The 23196-nt window shown below is 37.9% G+C and overlaps 1 protein-coding gene across 2 annotated transcripts; it reads right to left on the bottom strand.

The window, feature by feature from the left end:
* Window positions 1–1669: 1669 nt before the first annotated feature.
* CENPI (centromere protein I) lies at window positions 1670–22738 on the bottom strand. 2 transcript variants are annotated; one of them, XM_063432209.1, is made up of 21 exons: window positions 22682–22738; window positions 20537–20686; window positions 20325–20459; window positions 19459–19577; window positions 18568–18675; window positions 17888–17936; window positions 16921–16967; window positions 16701–16790; window positions 15541–15675; window positions 10567–10719; window positions 10317–10437; window positions 9609–9697; window positions 9336–9450; window positions 8035–8099; window positions 6776–6870; window positions 5576–5708; window positions 4546–4670; window positions 4335–4383; window positions 4006–4239; window positions 2791–2832; window positions 1670–2402 (listed from the first exon to the last, which is right to left on the bottom strand). In XM_063432209.1, exons 2-21 carry the CDS (start codon window positions 20631–20633, stop codon window positions 2262–2264), a joined length of 2142 nt encoding a protein of 713 aa, XP_063288279.1. In that variant the 5' UTR covers window positions 20634–20686; window positions 22682–22738; the 3' UTR covers window positions 1670–2261. The 2 variants fall into 2 exon arrangements, with proteins under 2 accessions (XP_063288279.1, XP_063288278.1); XM_063432208.1 differs by having other exon boundaries at window positions 20537–20706; window positions 22682–22734.
* Between the last annotated feature and the right edge of the window lie 458 nt (window positions 22739–23196).

Genomic DNA, 23196 nt, shown 5'->3' with positions numbered 1-23196 from the left:
GGCCATGGGCTTCAGATGTCGTATTCCTCTTGTCAAGCCACTCCTGAACAACAAACAACGTCAGAAGCGTCTTACCTGGGCTAAAGAAAGACAGACCTGATCTGTTGCTCAGTGGTACAAAGTGCTCTTTTCTGATGAGAGCAACTTTTGCATCTCATTTGGAAACCAAGGACCCAGAATCTGGAGGAAGAATGGAGAGCACACACTGCAAGATGCTTAAAGTCCAGTGTGAAGTTTCCACAGTCTGTGTTGATTTGAGGAGCCATGTCATCTGCTGGTGTCGGTCCAGGGTCAACACAGCCATCTACTAGGAGATTTGGGACTTCATTTTCCAACAGGACTTGGCACCTGCCCACACTGCCAAAAGCACCAAAGCCTGGTTCAATGACCATGGGATTACTGTGCTTGATTGGCCAGCAAACTCGCCTGACCTGAACTCCATAGAGACTCTATGGGGCATTGCCAAAAGAAAGATGAGAGACATGAGACCGAACAATGCAGAAGAGCTGAAGGCCGCTATTGAAGCATCCTGGTCTTCCATAACACCACAGCAATGCCACAGGATGATAGCTTCCATGACTCGCTGCATTGAGGCAGTAATTGCTGCAAAAGGGGCCCAAACCAAGTACTGAGTCCATATGCATGCTTATACTTTTCAGAGGTCCGATATTGTTCCATGTACATTCCTTGTTTTATTGATTGCATGTAATATTCTAATTTACTGAGATTGTGGATTTGGGGTTTTCATGAGCTGCAAGCCATAATCATCGCACTTATGACAAATCATGGCTTGAACTATCTTGCTTTTCATGTAATGCGTCTATCTCATATATTAGTTTACCCTTTTACGTTGTATTACTGAAATAAATTACATTTTGCACGATATTATAATTTTTCGAGTATCACCTGTATGCTGAGCAGACAAACAGGTGAAGAAATCACAAAGTGTTGACACAGAGTTGATGCACGTTATGTGAGAGCAACATTTTAGGCAAAGGCATTACATGAATAAATGAGATACTGGATCATCAGGTACTGTTTCAGACCCCTTCAGTTGGAGATATTGAAAGACAAAAAAAAAAAAAAAAAAAAGACACCCAACATGACTTTTTGGCAATTGGACTTAAACAGCAATACAAAATTAAAATACAAATATCCAACATAAAAGTACAAACTTTAAATACCAAACATAGTAAGTTTAAGCTTTGAGGATACTGAGCCTCAATCCTATGGCTAGAACAAAAACATGGCTAGAACAAAAAAATTACATTTTTACTTTATTCTTATCCTTTGTGCTATATACATATATATTTAAAGAAAAAAAAAAAGTTTAGATATACAAATATACATATTTCCAAAAAAGAAATTGTGTTCTTACTGTCCAGGTCAATTAAGTTAACAGGGGAGCAATTTCTATTCCTTTACAGCGTAGCATTCCATCTGGGCAACATACAACACATGAGGCCTTCTTCAGCACTTACTGCTTTAACGAAGGTTATTTCAAATGAAAATAAAATACTATACAACAATGACTGAAAAGAAAAAAATCAAAGTGTTATGCTTATCTGCTTATTGCAGATTTGTATTGTTTTGCATAACAATTCTAAGAGTTTCTGTCTATATATTGTGTTTTTTCCTTTTTTCAAGATATGGTATGTAAATTCAGGGATTATCTTCCTTTTAACCCCACATATATCTTATAAATCAGTGTGTGTATGCAGGTTTTGTGCTGGTGGACAGCAGTCATCAATAAAGTTACACAGGCAGAACCCACTTACCATACATATGGTATAAGCCATTATACCTCTTATATCCTTGCACTATAAATTAATATGGGCACATTAGAACAGGGTTAAAAATTTCAAGTACTACACAGACCTAAATGTTACCTCTCCACTAGCATGCAGGGTCCATTGCACACTCACCAGGTATTAACTTTCAATCGTAAAAGGCTAATACCGGAGTAGGCAACGCATCAGTGGAGATGTTGGTCATAACAACTAGAGTGTCAAACCCAGGCTAATGTGAGAGTTTTTCAAATATCTTTCGAACTAATCAGTAAATGGGTTCTAATTGTATCTATATATGCTGAAGCAGTGATGGAACTTATATGAGTAACTGAAGCTTCCTTGACAAACATGATTGCCGTCTTCGATGTTTAATGCAGCGTGTGAAGTGATCTAAAGTAATGTCACTGTGAGCGTAACTCCATATTCTGGTTGTGAAACGTATGGAACATTTATTTACAGGATTCGAAGTTGTCAAGTCTCAGATGTTGAATCATTAGGTTCCTGTTGCTTGGTGTTACTGGACACACGGTTCACACTACTCTCAATAAAAAGTTTAAGGCCATTCATTCCTTCGCTGTATAGAAAATCCAAATATTTATTCCAATTGTTACCCTGCAGAGAAACACAAACAGTAAGATTAAAAAGTCCACGATACCCCATTACTATTTTCATACCCAGTATCATATTGTGCCATACTGGTAACTGCATTCAAACTGGTTCCCCCCTGAGCTAGATTTTCCACAATTTTATATATTGTGGTGCTGCAATGTTGATTGCTTTTCCTCATTTAAAAGTGGATTTTTATTGCCTTCTGAATTGTCATTATATGTGTTACATTTTAATTTTACAAACCAAAGGGGGATGGCCAGTGATTACACTGCTAGAAGAGAACCTATAATATGAAAACAACTTATCTTTTCAGGACGATTTTCAGATATATGTTACCTTTAAATATATTAACCATGCAAACTGTTAACACACAACATGTTGGAGTAGTTACCTTTATGAGACCGAGTTGAAACATTCTGTGTTCTGGATAGCTCTGTAAAACCAAAAAAAGAAAATTGCATTATTCTACAGGTCTGTGAGTTATAAAAATGTGTGTGGTTATTATAGCCTATAATTTAAAAAAAGAACATTCTAGGCAGGAAGTGACACCTCACTTTTACATTTGTTATACAGACAATGTGCTATATGCTATAATGCCCATGGGATCCCTGTTTACTTTTTCCAGCGCAGAGACTCCACTTCGACAGTGCTCACCTCTCCACCTCCGTCAACGTCTTCGAGGAGGTATGCCCTCCTCCTCCTCAATGGTCCAATCTAAAGTTCCTTATAGAGGAGCATTGGGAATGGGCATGCATGGTGGACGCACTCAAGCTTCAACATATCTTTGCATTCAATGCTTTCCTATGAGCTTTCACAAAACGTGACAGTTTTATTCTGTCAGTGCAGCAGAAACAGCAGTATGGCAACCATATAGATGGATTTAACCCGGCAATGTTAACATTGCAGTTTCTAAAAAACTGCAATGTTTTACATTGTAGAGTTTAAAAGGACAGGACCACTGCACTCAGACGATTTCATTTAGATAAAGTGGTCTGGGTGATTAAAGTGTACCTCTAAAGTTTCTGCGGCTCCTGAAAAAACAGTAGTGCTGAGACCATGAAGATGCTAAATCAATCAGGATGCTCTCATTCTTGGTGGAATTGCTGAACAAGCATATGATTATAGCCCTCAGAGGCGATACATACGGCCAAAGAGGAGCCATGAATTATATTAAAAAAACAACACACACAAAACAATATTCTGTCTCCAAGTTTCTCTGTCCGTATATCATCATCAGAACATTATCACTGCAAGATGGTCTGCTGACTATACATTGGTTCTAAAGAATTTAACTCTGATCTCATGGTTTAGTACCTACACATGAGTATTAATTGAAGAGCTTGTGTTCAGTAACACATACAAATTAATGAAACACCATATAATCTATTTCTGGCACACATCTGTTTGCAGGCTAATTGAATATTAATTCTGAGGAATAGGGTTCTAGGCACGCCATGTGTAATCCAACTATCAAAGTTGGCTCCTGTATCACACAATTTAAAAACACAAACCATAGTATAACTACCTAGGAATTGCTTAACGACAAAAACATGACACAGAGACTAAACAATCCTAGCAATGTTCTGTTACCGACAATAATCCTTACCTGGCACAAGAAGCTGGAAGAGTAGCCAATGAGTGCTGGGTGGAAGACTATGTTGAAGGATTTCTTGAAGGACTGAACACCAGTATGGTAAAGCAAATCGGGTTCTAGCTGAATACCTTGAGGATGTGTATCTTGGCGAAAGGCTTGGGATGTCCAAAGGCAGCCTACCATTGCTGTTAAATACTGGTTATATTCCTGGAATGTACGATTGCTGATATTCAGATAGATCTTATCCTGAAATGTGGGTATGCAAGGGAAAATTTTGTTTTAGCTCTGTCCAGTATACAGGATATAAAAGAAACTGATTTACAAAACCTGAAATCCCTTACCCTTTTATTGAGCTCATTATCTTTCACAGTCACCAAGTTGTTCCTGTATCTGTGAAAGCCCAAATAAATTCAAAGCCAATTAGCACACAATTGTATTGAAACTAGTACTGAACAGCAAAAACAGCATGAATTGTCTACCGAATATATTTAATATTAATAGTAGGTATGTTGATTTGGTTAATAATTTCCAATGATATAATATCTGCTATACCTGTACATGATGTAACAAAGCTGGTCAAGGTTCACAGAATCAGTACTCAGCAAAGCAGGGTAGAACACCCCTGGTGGTGGAAGGACAACGAGGGGCAATTCAAAACGCACGTACATATCACAGACCTGTATGTGGGAGACAATAGATCTTCAATAAAACAGGTTATAAATACCTGGAAACTAAACTATTTTTTTCCAATCTGTACTACAAATACTGCACTACAAACTGTACTTTCAATAAACTGCTTGACATTTCAGAGTACGATTGTTCAGGCATATGAGTACTTCACAGTCTGCAAGCTACCAGTGTGAGTTTATTAGACCTGTAGTGTAGATTCTTAGCTATTGGAGTATTGCTATATATGGCTTTTGGTCAATAAATACACATTTTACTGTTTGATTTTGCTTTGTCATTACAATGGCAACTTGAAATAATGTCAGTTAATGTAACTTACAGCTACACTGAAAGTCATGCTGGACATCATTCTTTGGAACTCATACTGCAGTAGCCTTTTTCTCTTTGCACTGTGTGGAAGGAAACACTGTGCATTGAGAACCAGCTGAAGTATTAATTTGAGCTTCTAATAAAATGTTATAGCAGTAGTTCTTAAACCCTGCGTTGGAAACCAAAACTAGGTCCCTGTGCTACAGCAATTGAGTGTATTCACAAAAGACAACAGAGGCACATTATATTTGTATTTGTTCTCTGTAATGTCTCTGAATTTATTTTGTTATATAGAATATTTTGACGGAAGAATGGGTCACTGAGCTAATGTTTCAGTAAAAACATGGATTGCCAAGTTAATGTCACACGTGTGGCATGATTTAAAAAAAAAATAGAAAGGGGAGGGGGGGGAGGGGGCTACCAGATTTATAGGACTTCTTCCTTAAGAAGTGATAATTAAGCACCTTGAATATCTTAACCCAATAAGCAGTCACAAATCAGGCATTTAATTATGATTTTGCCATTAATATTCTAGAGAAACCAAGCCTTTTGGGGCATATAGCTCCTAAACTTGGAGAAGTCTTACTATCTCATAGAAGTCCAGAATAAAATGTAGAAGGAGCGAGCTGTTCTGCATTTGGAGGGCCAGAGTGGCCAAACGTCCAGTAAACTGTATCAGTTCTTCGACGGAGGTCAGAAAGCCAGACATGGTGGTGTTTCTGGAGAGAAAGAGCACAGAAGAGGTTACACAACGAGGGCTTTTTGTTGCAAGATCTTATTCTCCACAAACTGCTCATCAATGGGGTTCATTACAGAAAACACATTCCTAGTTAATTTCATAGGTCTACACAGATTACCCTGCACAGCAAGGATTATTCATTAAATTCTGAAGCAAAAGCCTCAATTTCAGGGACAGTTTGGGTCAATTTTGAAGAAAAAAAAAAAAAAAAAAGATTACTCTATGTCAGTGGTTACCAACCCAGTCCTCAAGTACCCCCTACCAGGCCAGGATTTAGGGATTACTTAGCTGTGTCTCATGTGCTTTCAGTGAAAATAAAACACTTCAGACAACAGAATAATCCATAAATCCTGGACTGGTAGGGGGTGCTGGAGGACTGGGTTGGGATGTAAAATCAACCTCTGAACTATTACAGGAAGGTCAGGCAAGATGTTCTCCTTGCCTTTTCAATAACTTTGCAATGTAATGTTTATTTCTACCTTTTTAAATCCAGCATAGATAATGATGACAACATATTTATGTGCATAGAAGTCAGTAAATAGAAAGATGAAATGTATAAAAAAATAAAGGTAGGTTATGGATGACATGTGTTTAATGGCATGGGCAGAGTAGTAAATGTAAGTTATTAGGAGGACTGGGTAACTAAGGATACTATTCACACAAGACAGTCTGGTCAAGGGGTTGCACTGTTACTATGCATCCGACGGAAAGAAGGAGTATGTGGTAAGTAAGGCGGGGGAAGGGGAGAGGGAGGGAGCAGGTCCCCTCTAATTGAACGAAGGTTCACTAAATTCCCACATTTATTTAAAATATAAAACAAACTAAAACTAGTGTGTGAATGAACCCTGCTACTCACTCAGCTCCACCTCTGGTATGACGGAATATGGTGTGAAAAGCCATTGCACTCTGATTAAGAGGGGATTCAGATGAACCTATTGCTCCCCACCCCCACCCATTATCCACCTACCACCAAATATTTTCATTTTTGTTTTAGTGTATTCTTTCTCAGAGGAGGAGTAAGACACAAATATAGCAATAATTACTTACTTGTTTGTGTGATCTGTATTTCTTTTTTCTGCATAAACTGAATGCCAGATGAGCCAATTTTGCAACAACCCCTTCAAACTTTCAAGTATGCCACACTGCAGATAAAACAATTTTAATTCCACAAATACAAAATTAGACACATTACAATATTGCAATACCAGGTGAATGGTTCTGCCACAAAACTATTTTGTGGACATAAAACCTTGTTTGTTTTTCAGAGGGGGAGAGAGAGTGGGGGGGGAGATAAAAATGCGAGAGAGAGAGAGAGAGAGTGGGGGGGGAGATAAAAATGCGAGAGAGAGAGAGAGAGTGGGGGGGAGATAAAAATGCGAGAGAGAGAGAGAGAGTGGGGGGGAGATAAAAATGCGAGAGAGAGAGAGAGAGAGAGAGAGAGAGAGAAATAAGGGGAATTGAGAAGAAGAGAGAGAAAGTTAATGGGGGAGGGAGATAAGGGGGAGGAATAGAAAGAGAGATAAGAGAGTCTGGTGTGATAAAAAAAAGGGGGTAAAGATAAAAGGGGTGGGGGAGATACAGAGATAAGTTGAGATACATAGATTATTTACACTGTCTAGTATCCCTTATGTTCAATAGACTAAATAGTAAGCTAACAAAAAAAGTATTGGAACAGGGAAACAATCTGCTTTTCTCTATAGAGAACTGCTTAGTTTGGCCATGGATCCCTACATCATTAACGTTAGCAAAACCTACAAAAGTAAAGGTGCACCTAAGTCACAGTTTTGGTAAAAGTACCACCGGTATGTTTTGTTTTCCAAACAAAAATTTGTGAAGTAAGAAATGGCATAATCTGAATGGATGTGTATGTTTGAAAACCAGGATTCATGGTTTGAATGCATGAAAAGCTTAATCCACCGAGTTATGCTGATGGAGTAATTTATCTTATACTCTATTAACAGGATATAATATAAAAGGCTGGAGTGCCTACACATTTTCGACAGTCAAATCTGAAATGTTTGCCAAGATGACTTTTCAGTCAAACATCACCAGTCTATTGTCTCGAGAACAATATGCTGCAGACTGAAAATGTCAAATTAAATTTAGTCCAAAGTACCACTGGTATTGGAGCAATATCATGCTGTATTTAAGATTTAATGTGAGTTTTATGATTGAAACTAACCGGATTGGGTTCGATTCATATAATTAGGGTAAACATAGAAATCTGCACATAGTAACTGAAATATAAATCTTAAACTATTACCCACACAGAGTAGCAATGCAAACCAGATAACAAACAGACTTACTTGGAAATACAAGGAGGATGTAGCAAATAGCAAAGCTAGTGGTTCATAAAGCAATGCTTCTGACTCTGAAAATAAATTAATTTAAAAACAAACGTTAAAAAGTTGTATAAGTTAACTCACTGCTGTGTCAAAGTAGCAAAGTGCCTACCTATGCTTAAACAGGCTGTGACAAAATAACAAGATTTGTGTCTATTTTATCCAAACTATACTGTGTTACATTAGAGGAAACAATGATTCCTCTATCCATACAAATTATAAATACCTTTAAACAGGCCTTTACATAGCTTTGTATGAAACAAAGAATGTAAGGCTTACATAGAGAACAGATAAAAACTTAAAGGGAGACTTCAAACCTATATTTCTAATATTTTAATTTCCTCACGCATGTTTACATATTGGGCTTCGTCGTTTTTAAGCATTAAATAGGCAGTTTTGTTTACAAAATGACTGTAAAGAAAGGAAAATAATGTAATGTAAATGTAATAGAGCAGCAGGAAATGCTAGCAGAATGCTTGGTTGTATAGTAAGAGGTATTAGAAGTAGAAAGAAGGAAGTGCTCATGCCATTGTACAGAGCACTGGCCAGACCTCACTTGGATACCGTATCTCCAGAAGGATATTGATACTTTAGAGAGAGTTCAGAGAAGGGCTACAAAACTAGTTCATGGATTACATAATAAAACTTACAAGGAAAGGTTATAGGATCTTAACATGTATTGCTTGGAGGAAAGGCGAGACAGGGGGGAAATGATAGAAATATTGAAATACATAAAGGGAATCAACACAATAAAAGAGGAGACTATATTTAAAAAAAGAAGAAAAACTACCACAACAAGATGACAGTCTTAAATTAGAGGAGCAAAGGTTTAAAAATAATATCAGGAAGTATTACTTTTCTGAGAGCGTAGTGGATGCATGGAATAGCCTTCTAGCTGAAGTGGTAGAGGTTAACACAGTAAAGGGAGTTTAAGCATGCGTGGGATAGGCATAAGGCGTTCCTAGCTATAAGAGAAGGCCAGGGACTAATGAGAGTATTTAGAAAATTGGGCAAACTAGAATGGGCTAAATGGTTCTTATCTGCCATCACTTTCTATGTTTCTTTGTTGATAAAAAACAAAATAAAAATAAAATCTCTGCTTGGAATGGCTCACTGAAGATGAATAGTGCTCATACCAATGGGGAGGGGAGAGGCAAGCCTAGTATTGGAAGATTTTATTTGTTGCACTTTAATGTATTATCTGCACAATTTAATGATATTAAGCAAACAGAGACAAAACTAGGAATATTTCCCCTTCTGTATACCTGCGGATGAGTTAACTGGAATCCAGCTGATGAGTTTAAGGATATGAGCACGGTGGCAACCATTCCAGTGTGGAAGAGATTTATAAATGAATTCCTCGCTGCTTGATAGACCCTCCTGAAAAGGAAGTGTTCAAGTCTGCATTATATACAGCAAGTGAAAGTAAATTCCATAGCACCCTGGCCAACCAACCACCAAACGGACATTATAAGGTTACTCCTGTTCATCCCATCTGAAATATCATAGCCTCAAAGTTGGAATAAGAAAACACTCACCTGCAGAAATTGCTGAGTGTCAATAACGGTCTCTAGAAAATCTTCCACATCTTCCTTATTATGGGGCTTTCCTGTGTACCAAGCACATTCTATGGACAAAGAGCATACACTGTAACAAGGGCATTCTTCTCTTATGTGGGACTGATTCTCACATTAGACGGAACAAATATAGTTCTATTCATTTCAGCTCAATGAACACATGGGAATTAAATAAATAATGCAAAAAACAAACAGAAAAACACCCAAAATGTATAAGGACTTAGAGAAACAAGGCAAACCCTACCATGCTACCATATACTTACAAACTAAATACAGCTGACTATTGTAGAAATGCATAGAACGTTTATTCTTGAATGTATACTAGCAAACAAATTAACATTTTACAGCATAGCAGGCCTCAAGTCTGTGCAGTATGCAGCCAGTATGCAAGCCCCACTAAGCTCACTATTTTAAATATGTGGCCTGGGATCTTCAAAAAAACAAAACACCAGCTATTACATACTTGTAAGCATAAAATCACACTCACAGAGGGTAAGGGTACCACAGCTTTGAATGCATATAACCTTCTTAAAGAGAAGGACTCTCTTTATGACAGGTGTCTTTATCAATGACATCATGGAAAGAAAGTTTTTGTTTACTGCAGAAATGAACTATTGATCATGTGATTTCCAGACAAAACAAATGATCAATACTTCCTCACTTCTGTACCTTCATGTAGTGTGAATGCCAGCCAGTAGTTTAATCGTAAGAATGGCGTGTCATCTTTGATGCAGTTGACGTAGTGAAGCAAGAGGGGACTTTTTAACACTGAACCCATTCGAGCAGGGAGCTGGAAAAAAAAATGTAAAAAAAAAAAACTTACATGCCAACTGTTGCTTAAAGACTATTAATACTCAAATGGCAATATCATTACCAAAAATAAGAAAAAAAAAGCAAGCTGCAAAAAACTTAGGATTACCTCAAGCCGGTGGATGTTCTCCAGTAGCTGTGGAAAGGTTTGCAGTTTCTCTAATGGAAACGTCTCATTAGAAGACATAACATGGTCAATAGTGCCGGGAACTGACTTCCACATATTGCTACATACTGAAGGCGAGAGATCACGGTTCCATTTCTGAGGGAGGAACAAAAAAAGTTTATAAATACCAAAACTGCCAGTATGAAACAAAGCTAGAACTTCACTGGCTAATTATCTCATTCTAGTCGTAATAAACGCAGGAAAAGTACAAGGTTATATAGTACAGGAGCACACTACATAAAAACCAAAATGATCTTTATTAGAAAATCCAAAACTACAATTACACCATACGTTTACTCAAAACCAGAATATATTCCCAAATAGTATATCATATTAGCAAAATTTACCAAACAGGTAATCACCATACCTATCAATGATCCAAATTTAGGCATAACATGAATAGCATTAACAATTGGATTATACAATAGACCTACAGTAGTATAATACGGATGGTCCTAATACCAAAATAACAATACTCCCATTCCAAAAAGAAGAAGCTATAAAAGCCTATCTCCACAAAAGTGGTATGATCCTGGATTATCTGTCTCTAGTGCAGCAGTCCCAGGTATCAACCAGACAGTCTGGTTCTGTTAACAAATGCCGCACATGATCCTAAATTCCTATGCACATTTAAATAACTGGAGGTTTTTTTTTTAAGTATCACTCCAATGGCCATTGAAGTGTAAGCTTTTGTGTGGAGATATATATCTTCGTTATTTTGCAAGTGTAACATTTTGTTAAAGGGATCTGTTCAACTTCACGTTCTGCACTATAGTTGTACTTTCTTTTTAATTCAAGAATCTTTTATGGAATTCTGGAGTTTCCTAAGGATTGAACCCTGGAGTTGGTGATATGCTATTTTTTTTTTTTTTTTTTGATCTTGTGAGTGCGTTTAACACCACACATTTTCACACACTATTGTATACTATTACTCAATGTATGCTTTTATTTTGTCTGTAGAACCAGTGTTATGCATAATGCCACATCAATGCAAACAAGCAACCTCCCCTACAAGAAAAAAATTATACATGTTTGTACTACACCTAAATTTAAAGATTTGTTCTGCAGATTGCCTTAAATTACATGATTTTATAGCTTATCCTCTTCCAAATGTTTGACAAATTTTTCCACTTTGGCTCTTTTGGCTTAAAAATTTAAATTCACTTTAAATTCCAAACAATTCACACTTGAATAGCATTGATAGTTTTACATACCCTATACCATATAATGTTACCAAGGCAGTTTAGAGATCTGTCCATCAGGGTTATTAAAAGGCCTGTCTGTTACCAATCTATATGCCAATAAACATTCAAAGTAGCAAAGAAGTCAACGCGATCAAGGCACACTTTAAAGGTGGCTTGAGGCATATACACTGCTTGACAAACAACTGCGCTAAATTAACTTAAGAAATTGCACATTTGAGACTAAAATAGTGGAGCTGTATCCGTAGCGGATTCATGCAAAGTTTCCAACCTAAAATTCCTGACTATTCACAGTTTTCTCACTGAGTGTAAAGAACCGGTCTACCAAAAACTGGAGATCTTGAAATAAGATACATCTAACTTATGTTTGGAGAAGGTGTACATCTCTGCACAAATCTGCCAATGCCCAAGCCATCAAGATGGAAAAAGTGGAGACTGCAACCAATGACTAGCGTTTTTAGACCAAAAGTCCGTATTTGCCAAGTTACTATAGGTTTTTCTGATAAGCTCCCAAAAAATGTAAGTGTACATCTAATTATTTATTTTCCCACTACCCAAATAACTGCTTTTTCTCTTTTTGTAGTTACCGTATATACTCGAGTATAAGCCGAGTTTTTCAGCACATTTTTTGTGCTGAAAAACCCCAACTCGGCTTATACTCGAGTCAAGTCTGTATTATGGCAATTTGCATTGCTATAATACAGACTGGGGCTGTCAGAGAGTTTACTTACCTCTCCTGCAGCTCCTGTCAGCTCTCTCCTCCTCTGCGCCGTCCGTTCAGCACCTCGGTCAGCTCCCAGTGGCTCTCGCGAGACTTTCACTGTGAGCTGGCAGAAGAGCTGAACGGACGGCGCAGAGGAGGAGAGAGCTGACAGGAGCTGCAGGAGAGGTAAGTAAACTCTCTGCAGCCCCCACAGCCCCCCACTGAACTGCCAATGCTGGACCACCAGGGAAGGAGAGCCCCCCTCCCTGCCATGTATCAAGCAGGGAGGGGGGACGAAAAAATATAATAATAAAATTTTAAAAATAATAAAATAATGAAATTAAATAAAAAAAGAAGAAGAAGAAATAATAATAATAAAAAAATATTAACATAATTAAAAAAATAATAATAAAATTGCCCACCCCCCACCAAGGCTCTGCATCACACACACACCCTGCATTCATACACACACACTGCACTCATACACACACACACTGCACACATACACACACACACACTGTATTCATACACACACACACACTGTATTCATACACACACTGCATTCATGCACACTGCACACATACACACACTGCACACATACACACACACTATTCATACACACTGCACTCATACACACACTGCACTCATACACACACTGCACTCATACACACACTGCACTCATACACACACTGCACTCATACACACACTGCACTCATACACACACACACACACTGCATTCATACACACACTACTCATACACACATGCTGCACTCATTATACACACACTGCAAATAAATATTCAATTAATATATTTTTTTTAGGATCTAATTTTATTTAGAAATTTACCAGTAGCTGCTGCATTTCCCACCCTAGTCTTATACTCGAGTCAATAAGTTTTCCCAGTTTTTTGGGGTAAAATTAGGGGCCTCGGCTTATATTCGGGTCGGCTTATACTCGAGTATATACAGTACATAAAACTCGAAGGACACGTAAGGCGCTCCACCTACCATTTTGTTTAATTTTTCGGATATTACCTTTTCAATCTATATATTTTATTTTTTTTCAAATACTTTATTTTTGTGCAAAAGTCTTGTTACATCAGTAGCATACAATATTTGTTGTATATTGAATATATGACATTAGTATTTACAGTTTTCCTGATATATCACAGGTATTCCTTCGTCAGCCAACATTATCATGCATGTCATATAACAAGGAGATTTCACTTTTTGAATTTTTCACATAACTTGAGTTTCAAACCAGCAGTATTGCATCGAACGACAAACCGGTCGGGGGTTGTGTCCTGGTCCGGCCAGGAGTTGTTGTGTCGGTGGTGCGTAGGGATTTGGGGCCCAACCCTCTTTCCGATATTGGAAAGAGATGAAGTAAAGAAGAAAAAAAGAGGTAGAGCATGAAAGAAGATGAAGCAAAGAGGGGGGAGGGGGAAGAAGAGGAATAGAGAAATAAAAGGAGGGGGGGGGGGGGATGCGTCAGGTCCGCGAAGCACGGGGGCGTCCAATGTCTCCCTTTCCATTCCTGTCTGTTGAGGTGTCCCCTTTAAGTTGAGATCTCTGCCCTAAGGGAAAGAAAAGGGGGGGGGGGGGAGGCGTGGAGGGGGCAGAGGCTAATTTGTGTCATGGATAAGTTCGCTACTTGTCCATGGTTCCCATATTTTTTCAAATCTAGACATGGAGCCTCTCACCCTGGCTGTCAAATTGTCCATTAAGTATACTTCTTTCAGGTTGGAGATCACCTTCCGTATGGGAGGTAAGTCCACTTTTAGCCACGACTGTGCGAGGGTTCTACGTGCTGCCAATGTTACTTTGTGTATTAATTTTTGTTCCCTGTTGGTCCAGTCGTCTAGGGATCTATTCAAGAGATATGTCCAGGGGTTTAGCTCGGGTGCCCTGTGGAATATCTTTTTAAGGAAGTCAAAAATTTTCGACCAGTAGGTTTGTACCCGTGGGCACTCCCACCACATGTGGAGTTATGTGCCTCTGTGGCCACATCCCCTCCAGCAGTCGTCGGACGGAGTTTGGTGCATGTGGAATAGTTTGACCTGGGTGGCATACCACTGAAACATAGTTTTATAGGATTGCTCCTGGAGGGATACACATATGGACACTGCATTATTCGCCTCCCATATTTCTCTCCACTCCACTCCACTCCACTCCCTCCAGGACCTCTCCCCTAGCTCCCTCTTCCATGTGTCTGTATGTTAGTGTACCCCATTCTTCTGTTTCTGAGCAAATGTGTGCGTACACTGTAGTGATAAGTCCTGCTGGCGTGGTTTCGTTTAGACACATTTTCTCATAGAATGTAGACGGGGCTTTCCCTGCTCTTTGTACGTGTGGGCGTTGTACATAATCTTTAAGTTGTAGGAACCTAAAAAATTCCCTGGGGGTGAGGTGGGACGCCTGTTTTAGTTGTTCGAATGTAACTATGCCATCTCTCTCAAACATGTGGCAAACTCTCTGTAAACCTGCCTTTTCCAGGTTTGCGAATTCTCTAGCCACCATTCCGGGGGGGAAGGCCCTGTTTCTTAATAGTGGGGTAAGTGGGGATGGGGAGGTTGCTAGTTTGTATTTGGACGCCGACGCGTCCTCAATCTATATTTTAAAGCAGATTGAAAGATGATGAAAGCAACCTACATCACTTTTTTCTTCTTCTAAATGTAAAGACAAATTTAAGGTTAATCTATAAACATGTGAATTGTTGGGAGCGCAAAATTAATTTTAGGCCAATATAGTCATATCGGCTATTATATATGTTTAGATTTTGTTTATATTGGCTTAAAATTTGAACCCTACATCAACTTTACAACAAGTCACACTTCAGCAAAAACACTGTTTTGTGTTTTAGAACACATGAAAAAGAAGACTGTCAGTCATAAATTAATCAGATTCCATTCACATATAGAATGGAAAATCAGTTATAGAAAGTCCTGCCAAAACAATAACCAACGGGAACACAATTTGCTGGGCAGTGTTAACGTAGAAATACAATAATCACCCTTTTTCGTGAATTTGTTGTTGGGCGCCTGTCACCTAGATTCAGTTTGTTATCCACAGTGGGATCTCCTGCATTCCTCTTGATCACTGCCCTCATTTCTGAAGTCCACAGGTAATGATTGCCCTTGAAACAATTCTGTGAAGGCAAAACAGCATTACAAAAAAAAAAAAAGAAAGAAAAAGAAAAAAAAAAAATCCTTAGAACACCACAAATTACAACATTAGTTACCTAAACAGAATATTTACAGTTATCTTTACTGAAGTCAGATGTCAAAATAAACCTTAAAAACAGCTAAATTGGGATAATTTGGTAACTCGGTTCAGTTATTGTGGCCATACATTTGAAATTCACATTGCATTCTCACGGTAGTGAATAGCCATGCTAGTGTACCTCCAATATTACTCTATTTTGTGTATGAAACAAGAAAAATAAAATATCCAAAAATATTCACCAAGCACTACACACTTTTCCTAAAATGGCTAAGCAAGAATATTAAAATGATAGGCTCAATGAGCATGCAATGATATGGATACTAATGCTCCATGTTTATTAAGCTTGCAGCTCTGTGTTTATGTCACCAAAAATTGGAGATCGTATATGCATTCACAAGTGAACAGATATGCATTGATATATAAATATTCTCTCCTGTCTGTTTTCCTATATTTTGGGTGTAAGAAAGAATAAGGCCGCCATTGTGTCTAGTTGAGGGTGGGCTGGAACAGGTTGAAGATCCCTTCTCCCCACAGTGTATCCTGTGTGTACCAGGAGTAGATATGAAATAATGGCCTCCCTGCATTACAGAACTAGCGGGCATCATTTGTTAAAGTTTGGTCAGAAGCCCCATTTTTCAGGAGGTTGTCAAATGCAATCCAGTTTAAGGAGTGATTTCCATCTCCTTACCTGAACTGTATAATTAAATGCCCCAAGTGGGCCGTCGTGGTGCTTGGCCACATTTATTACCAAAAAAACAATTCATACATATGTTAGCAATCTGATGGACAGCAGGTTCACTTTAAAGCTTACAAACATCTGTCTCCAACCACAGAAATATTCTTAAATTATCCCCATGGGGACAGTGGACTCATTCATACTTTTGAAAACCTTCTCTGACACCATGTCTTCATTTTGCAATTTCTTCACTTAATCACATATGCACATACCTTAAATCTACTTGGCATACTGAATGAAACCATTTCTGGGCAAAATATTTTGTATATGGACAGGAGACCAAGAAGAGGTGGGTATGCTCCCTTAAAAGAAAGACAGAAAATACACATCACTATGCAATCGAGTTCAGGGCGCAGGGGATAATTAGGCTAAACATGGAAACATCAAATGATGTTAACTATCTAGAATGTTTTACAAGGTGCTCAAACCAACCTTCTTGCTCTGCAGGTCCAAAAGTTTCCGGACTCTGAAAGGTCGTACTGGTAAGACAAAGGCAGATTAGCAACCAATTCTTCACAATACATACATATACAGTCAATTTTTTACATATGGCAAGGCAATATTCAGCCAGATAAAGATGTTCAGTTGGATTCAGATTAAGTTCGGCCAGTGTACAAATCTACATTTTTAAATCCAGTAAATAACTTAACATTGATGAATACATTACATTGAATACTTTTGCAGTCAGTGTTGTATCCAGACTGCAAAAATATCATATTTATATTAAAATGTTGCAAAAACATGGGATTGACGATAAAAAAAGGTGTGTTTTTTCCCCTGGGAAGAAAACACCACGGGGTTGCACAAGTAATTCTCATTTCTGGTGTCGCCACCTAGTGAGGACCCAACACTCTGCATCAGATTAAAAGACGTCACAGTGGAAAGAAGCAATCTCTATTCTCCTGGTTCATATATCAGATTGTCTACTAAACAAGAATTTACTTCACACAACTAGTGATATGTATTGAAAAGGAAGCAAATATAACTCATTCATGTTTAAGTTCCCAATTAAAGCATTTCATCTTGTATCCCCTGTGAAAATACCACTTTGGCTTTTCATGACAATTAAAGACCTTGTAGTAAAAGCAATGACTTTCCTAGAAAACTGTATCAAAAAAGGGTTTTGTTTTTTAGATGCTTATTGCTCTGTAAAAAAAATCTGCAGCAAAATAAAACATTTTATACAACACTTCTTATTTGATAAAATTGAATAAAATGTATTGCAATACAATAATTTCAAGAAACATATGCAAACTATTTGCTTAAGTTCCCTTTATCAAAAGTACATTATGCTAACAAAACACTGAAACTCCAGCACATAAACTGTTAAGCAAAGACAGAAGGTAGTCTGACCAAACAACCCAGAAGCAGAATAAAACAAACATCTAAACATACTTACCATGATCCTTTCTAGTGAGAAGATACAACAGGTGACAGAGAAAGGGACACTAGGATTAAAAAAAAAAATAGAAATAAGTGTCTGTAAAAAAGTTACAAAAGGGTACAGTGTCAGTGAAGTCACTACAACTCCAGAATTGTTAAGCTTATTTGCTTCCAATTTATATGCTTATTAAAATGATATATATCAAATTGAAAGGGTTACTCAAACGACCATGACAGCTTCTGCTTTTAGAAGTGGTCATGGTAATAGGAATACACCTGCAAGGAGAATCCTTGTCCTTCCCTCACTCTGTGCCCAAATTAAGCAAAGAACACCTCACTACCTCCCGGCTCACAGTGCGCGCGTGCGCCCTAATTCGGTACAACAGTCCAATCAAACTCTTTTCTATGAGAAGCGTTTATTGGATCATGGAAAACCCTTTATTGCCATATAACAGTTTAATCTTTTGGACAGTCAAAGAGATTAGCTTAATTTTAACTTGTTTTACCAGGAATAAATGAGATTAGCCTCATTTTCAAGAGTTTTGCAAATGTCCTAAAACTTAAAATTACTGCATACTAAAGATTCCAAGACATGGGTCTGGACTAAGTTTAATACAAAATATAAACAAATACCCATTGAACTGTTACATGACTGTGTGATCAGTTGCAAGATAAACTATTAAGAAAAGAACTTACCAACTTGTCGTCTTGTAGAAAGAAAAAGAAAAAGTTGTAGAGGGAAGAAAGCACATCCTTACATGGAATAAGATCAAACACTGTAATAAGCCAACGAATGAACAAGACCTATAACAAGACGCATATCAAGATTATAATGGAAATATACACATGTACCTAAACACCACAAGGGAAATTTCTATAAGTAGACATTTGTAGAATCATCCACAAAATAAAATTGTCTTTACGGATGATCAACACAATAAATGATTGCTACAGATGTTTATACATTAAAATCAACATAGATGCTAGGGAAATTGTAAACGTAGGGGCAGTCTAAGCTTCATAACCAGTCAAATGCCAATGTAGAGGTCCGTCCTCTGGTTCAATCGTTTGACCAGAATTGGGGGTACCCCCCTACTTGTCATACTGCTAATTTGAATGTTACAATTCCACATCAGGAATTTCATCCATATTTCACAGCCATTCACTGGCCAAGCAGGTCAGCTGAGGTACCCAGCAAATGAATGGCTTTAAAATATGGATTGAAGTGAAATGTATATCAATTCATAAGTCCAGGCTGTTGGTGCCTTTGGGAACACAGGATCTGGTCAAATTGCTTGAAAACTGTTTGCAGTCTAATAAAACCAATTGTTGTAGTAGTTATGATGCCCAGACTGACCCTTTAACAAACATATTTTAAAAGTACCTCCCATTATCCCTATTGTCAGAAATTAGGAACATTACTAAATATTGGCCGATTGAGGACATTTTTTTTTAATCATTGAATTAAAGAATTAACTAGAATTAAAAAAAAAATAGACCACACACAAGCACATAAATCCCATATGAATAATACTTAAGTCTTAACAGAATAAAGGATAAATAACTCAGAATCATGTTAAAGTTTACCTGAATATTGGATGTACATTTCCCAACACACAGCAGGGATACACCCTTAACAATACTACTTGGTAAGACTTCACTAGCAGGAAGCAGACTCTTCAGCAGTCGTGTATTGACTGCCTCAGCTGTAGAAAGTTAATAAAATGATCTTTATAGCGTGCAAACAAGGAATATCGGAAATTCTTTTTAGAATGATGTCCCCCATTTCCCAAGCTTATAGTGACAAAAAGTCTCAAAAAATGTGTTATTTATATTTATAAAAATAAATAAAAACATTTACAATTGTTTAAGCAATCTTTGCTGAACAAGCACGATAGTACACAGTAAATCATAATTTTGGAAATTTTACAGAATAAAAAGTACATTAAACTAGTGCAGGAGTTTCCAGTCACCAAGGAAAATAATGGTCCAGGTCTTGTCTGTATCCACAGTGAACCAGAACTGGCAAATGCCTAACTCTTGCAATGTTTGTGTGCTTTGAAGACTTAGCTGGGAGCCACTAATGCAGTGGACCACAGGTTGCCGGTTGGGGAAAATAATTAAATATTTAAATTATATCAATTGAATTCAAATTTAAGTGACACAAACAGGACCAACCAACAAATAGGCAAGCAGGAAGCTGGGCCATGGATGCTTTGCAGCCACTTTGGTTTGGTCAAACCACTTGAAAACTGTTTTACTAAAACCAGGGACAGTGTCAGCATCCCAATAGCACCATACCAACCACAATAGTATGTAGTGGTCACAACTCTTCCTATTTCCCAATGGGGGGGAAATAATAAGAAAAAAAACACAGACCTATCCCCATAGTTAGGAAACTTTTCACAAGATATTATTACTCAAGCAAACATAATTTACTAAATCATTTTTACCAAGCTTGCCACTTAGAGCAATATCAAGCAAAATTTCGATGCCATCTGGTGAAATTCCATTCTGCGGGCCAACAACTTCTACTGCAGAAAGGTGCTTACAGAGTGTGCTGTCCTTCGAGGAGATAATCCTGTCAACTAAAAATAATACTTATGAATAGATCACTTCTGAGAGATATAGATCCAAAATCACATTATGGGTTACATAGACATACCACTTTTAAAGTACGTAATGGCCTCTTTTAGGTGCTCAACGCCAAGGTCTTGTCTTCCTAGTGTTCTTCTTTGTTGCCTACCTTCTTGTGCCTCCATTTCCAGTTCGCATCTACTCTCCAACGATGCAGCAACATTGATTGATCCACCGGCTAGAAAACACACCAAACTCCTAAATACACATTTAAAACAAATATTTTGAATAGAATGATATTAATAACCAATTCAAATATATTTAAAACAAGTGCAACAAATTCTTGGCATAATGACAGCAAAACAGTTATACCTTATTCTCCTAGTTTCACAAAATGCCAATAAAAACTAAGTGTTAGGTGACTATTTCAAATTCTCACCCCACATTGTTATCCATGTTGGTGTGATATTTCTAATCACCCTCAATGTTTTGAGAAACAGAAGAGTTTGCATCTTCATACCAGTCAGAGATATATGCTCTGTGCATAATAGGTCTGACAGAGCTCTGGAAGCACAGGGCAGTTTATTGCAAACAGAGCTGTGGAGTTGGTACAAAAAACACAATACTAGAATAATAATTCCATGTAGAATGTAATGCAACAAATGTGTTGAATAATCTTTATTCTATCAAAAGTTATAGCTAAGCAGCCAGAACAAAGAACACAGATCGTTTTAAGGTTCAATCAGGTATTGTTATGACAGAGCATGGAACCAATAAGATGTTAGTATGAGTCAGATCCTATTGCCATGTATCAGAGCTAATAACAGGACTCATTCAGTAGTGAGTGTCAAAATGACAGCCACTAAAGGAACTTTGGTAAAAGAATACAACTCTGCTATTTCAGTCAGGTGGGTAGCGTTTTGCCAGGCATGTGGACTAGCCTCCCAATGCTTTCCTAAAGCAATGGATTTGCATAGATAATCAACATTGAGGATCTCAGCCAAAGAAGCAGAGCTTCACAGAGGAGACTGCTGCTGCTCGGAGAAAATGTAAATATATTTTTATTTTTAGGCAACGTTCGGCAATCCAGATGTTGAGAACTACATCCCCCATAATGCTGGCAAAGCATCATGGGAGGTGTAGTCCAAAACATCTGGAGTGCCGAAGGTTGCCTATGCCTACACTATAGCATTAGGTATACATATTTAAAAAAACAAAAAACAGACAGGTTATGAGTCACTAAACCTCAGAAAAAAAGGTTTCTGAAAAAAGGTTTCCACAATTTTGGTCACTACTATTATAATAAAATATATTGTATATACGGATGTACAAGTAATTTAATTAAAAAAAAAAAAAAAATCTCCCAAACTAGGGGTGGACTAATATGCCGTACATAAAGTTGTTAATGCATGGCCCGGGATGAAAAGAAGCCCCATGTCTAATGCTTTATTGATACATGCATGGCTTTTAGCCATCTATTACATTTATCACAACTTTTTTTAAAAAGAAATATAATTTCTGGAGCTCTTACCATCGCGGTTATCACTTGACCAAGTTTGCTTAGGAACCATTATTTATTCTTTATATACAAATTTAGGGTGTACTAGCAGATGACATTATCATTTGCGGTATCGTATAACTTGTATGTAAACACAGCTGACTGGATAGGGAGATACGTACTATCACTAATGCTTTATTTTGAAACTCTGACCATCTTATTAATCAATCATATAACAGTGTACCATCATTAAAACACTTATACCTTTTCTTTTTTTTTTGCTAAGATTCAGATTCAGGCATCTTTACAAAAGCGATAATATTTTATGCCAAGTCTCTCTCTCTCTCTCTCTCTCTCTCATAAAACCTGAAGGCGAATACAATGGCCAAAGATGAATCCAACCCCCCGATAAAGCATTGCATTAAACAGATGATATTGCCGTGTGAGCGGAATCCCTGCTACCAGCTCTATCTCTGTATAGGGCGGTCAGTACTCGCAGCCTCCTATATATAAACCCGCTATAGGGCTACAGCAGCCATTGTATTGTATTTGGCAAAGCACCATGGGAGTTGTAGTACTATAGCAGCTGAGTGTCTGTTTTGGCCCCAGTCACAGGGTTTGTACAGACCGTACCGGCAGTCCCTATATACCGCCCGGTTACAGAGCCCGGGGGGGGGATCACTGTAAATACCGAGTGAAAGCCGGGTCCCGCACTGGGAATATACCGTAACTTACCGGATAGCAGAGCACGGCGGGAAATGTAAATTTGAAATTGTCTAACTCCGCCCTTCTTACGTCATCAACACGCGTCGGTACGGGGCGCTGCAGGTCTCAAGCTTGGCAAAGCGTTCTTTAGCTCTGCATGCAAATAAAACACTAGGATGGCTGAAACCATCCGTCCTGTATTCCTAAATCAGAGGGAGGACTGACTCTGCGGCCCTTATTGTAATATTAGATCTGTATCTATATGTATGTAACATTTATGCGAAAATAACATTGCTAATTATACAAACGAGATAAATATTTAGACACAATGAACGCACACTGACTGCTTAATACACAGACTGCTGACTACACACACACATACTGCTTAATACATACACACACACACTGCTAACTACACAGACTGCTGACTACACCGGCTGCTGACTACACACACACACACAGACTGCTGACTATACAGGCTGCTGACTACACACACACTGCTTAATACACAGACTGCTGACTACACACACACACACACACACACA

This window comes from Pelobates fuscus, chromosome 9, assembly GCF_036172605.1.
Source record: "Pelobates fuscus isolate aPelFus1 chromosome 9, aPelFus1.pri, whole genome shotgun sequence".
Lineage (NCBI taxonomy): Eukaryota > Metazoa > Chordata > Amphibia > Anura > Pelobatidae > Pelobates > Pelobates fuscus.
Note: the sequence above shows the minus strand (reverse complement) of the source record. Positions and strands in the feature narration are given on the sequence as shown.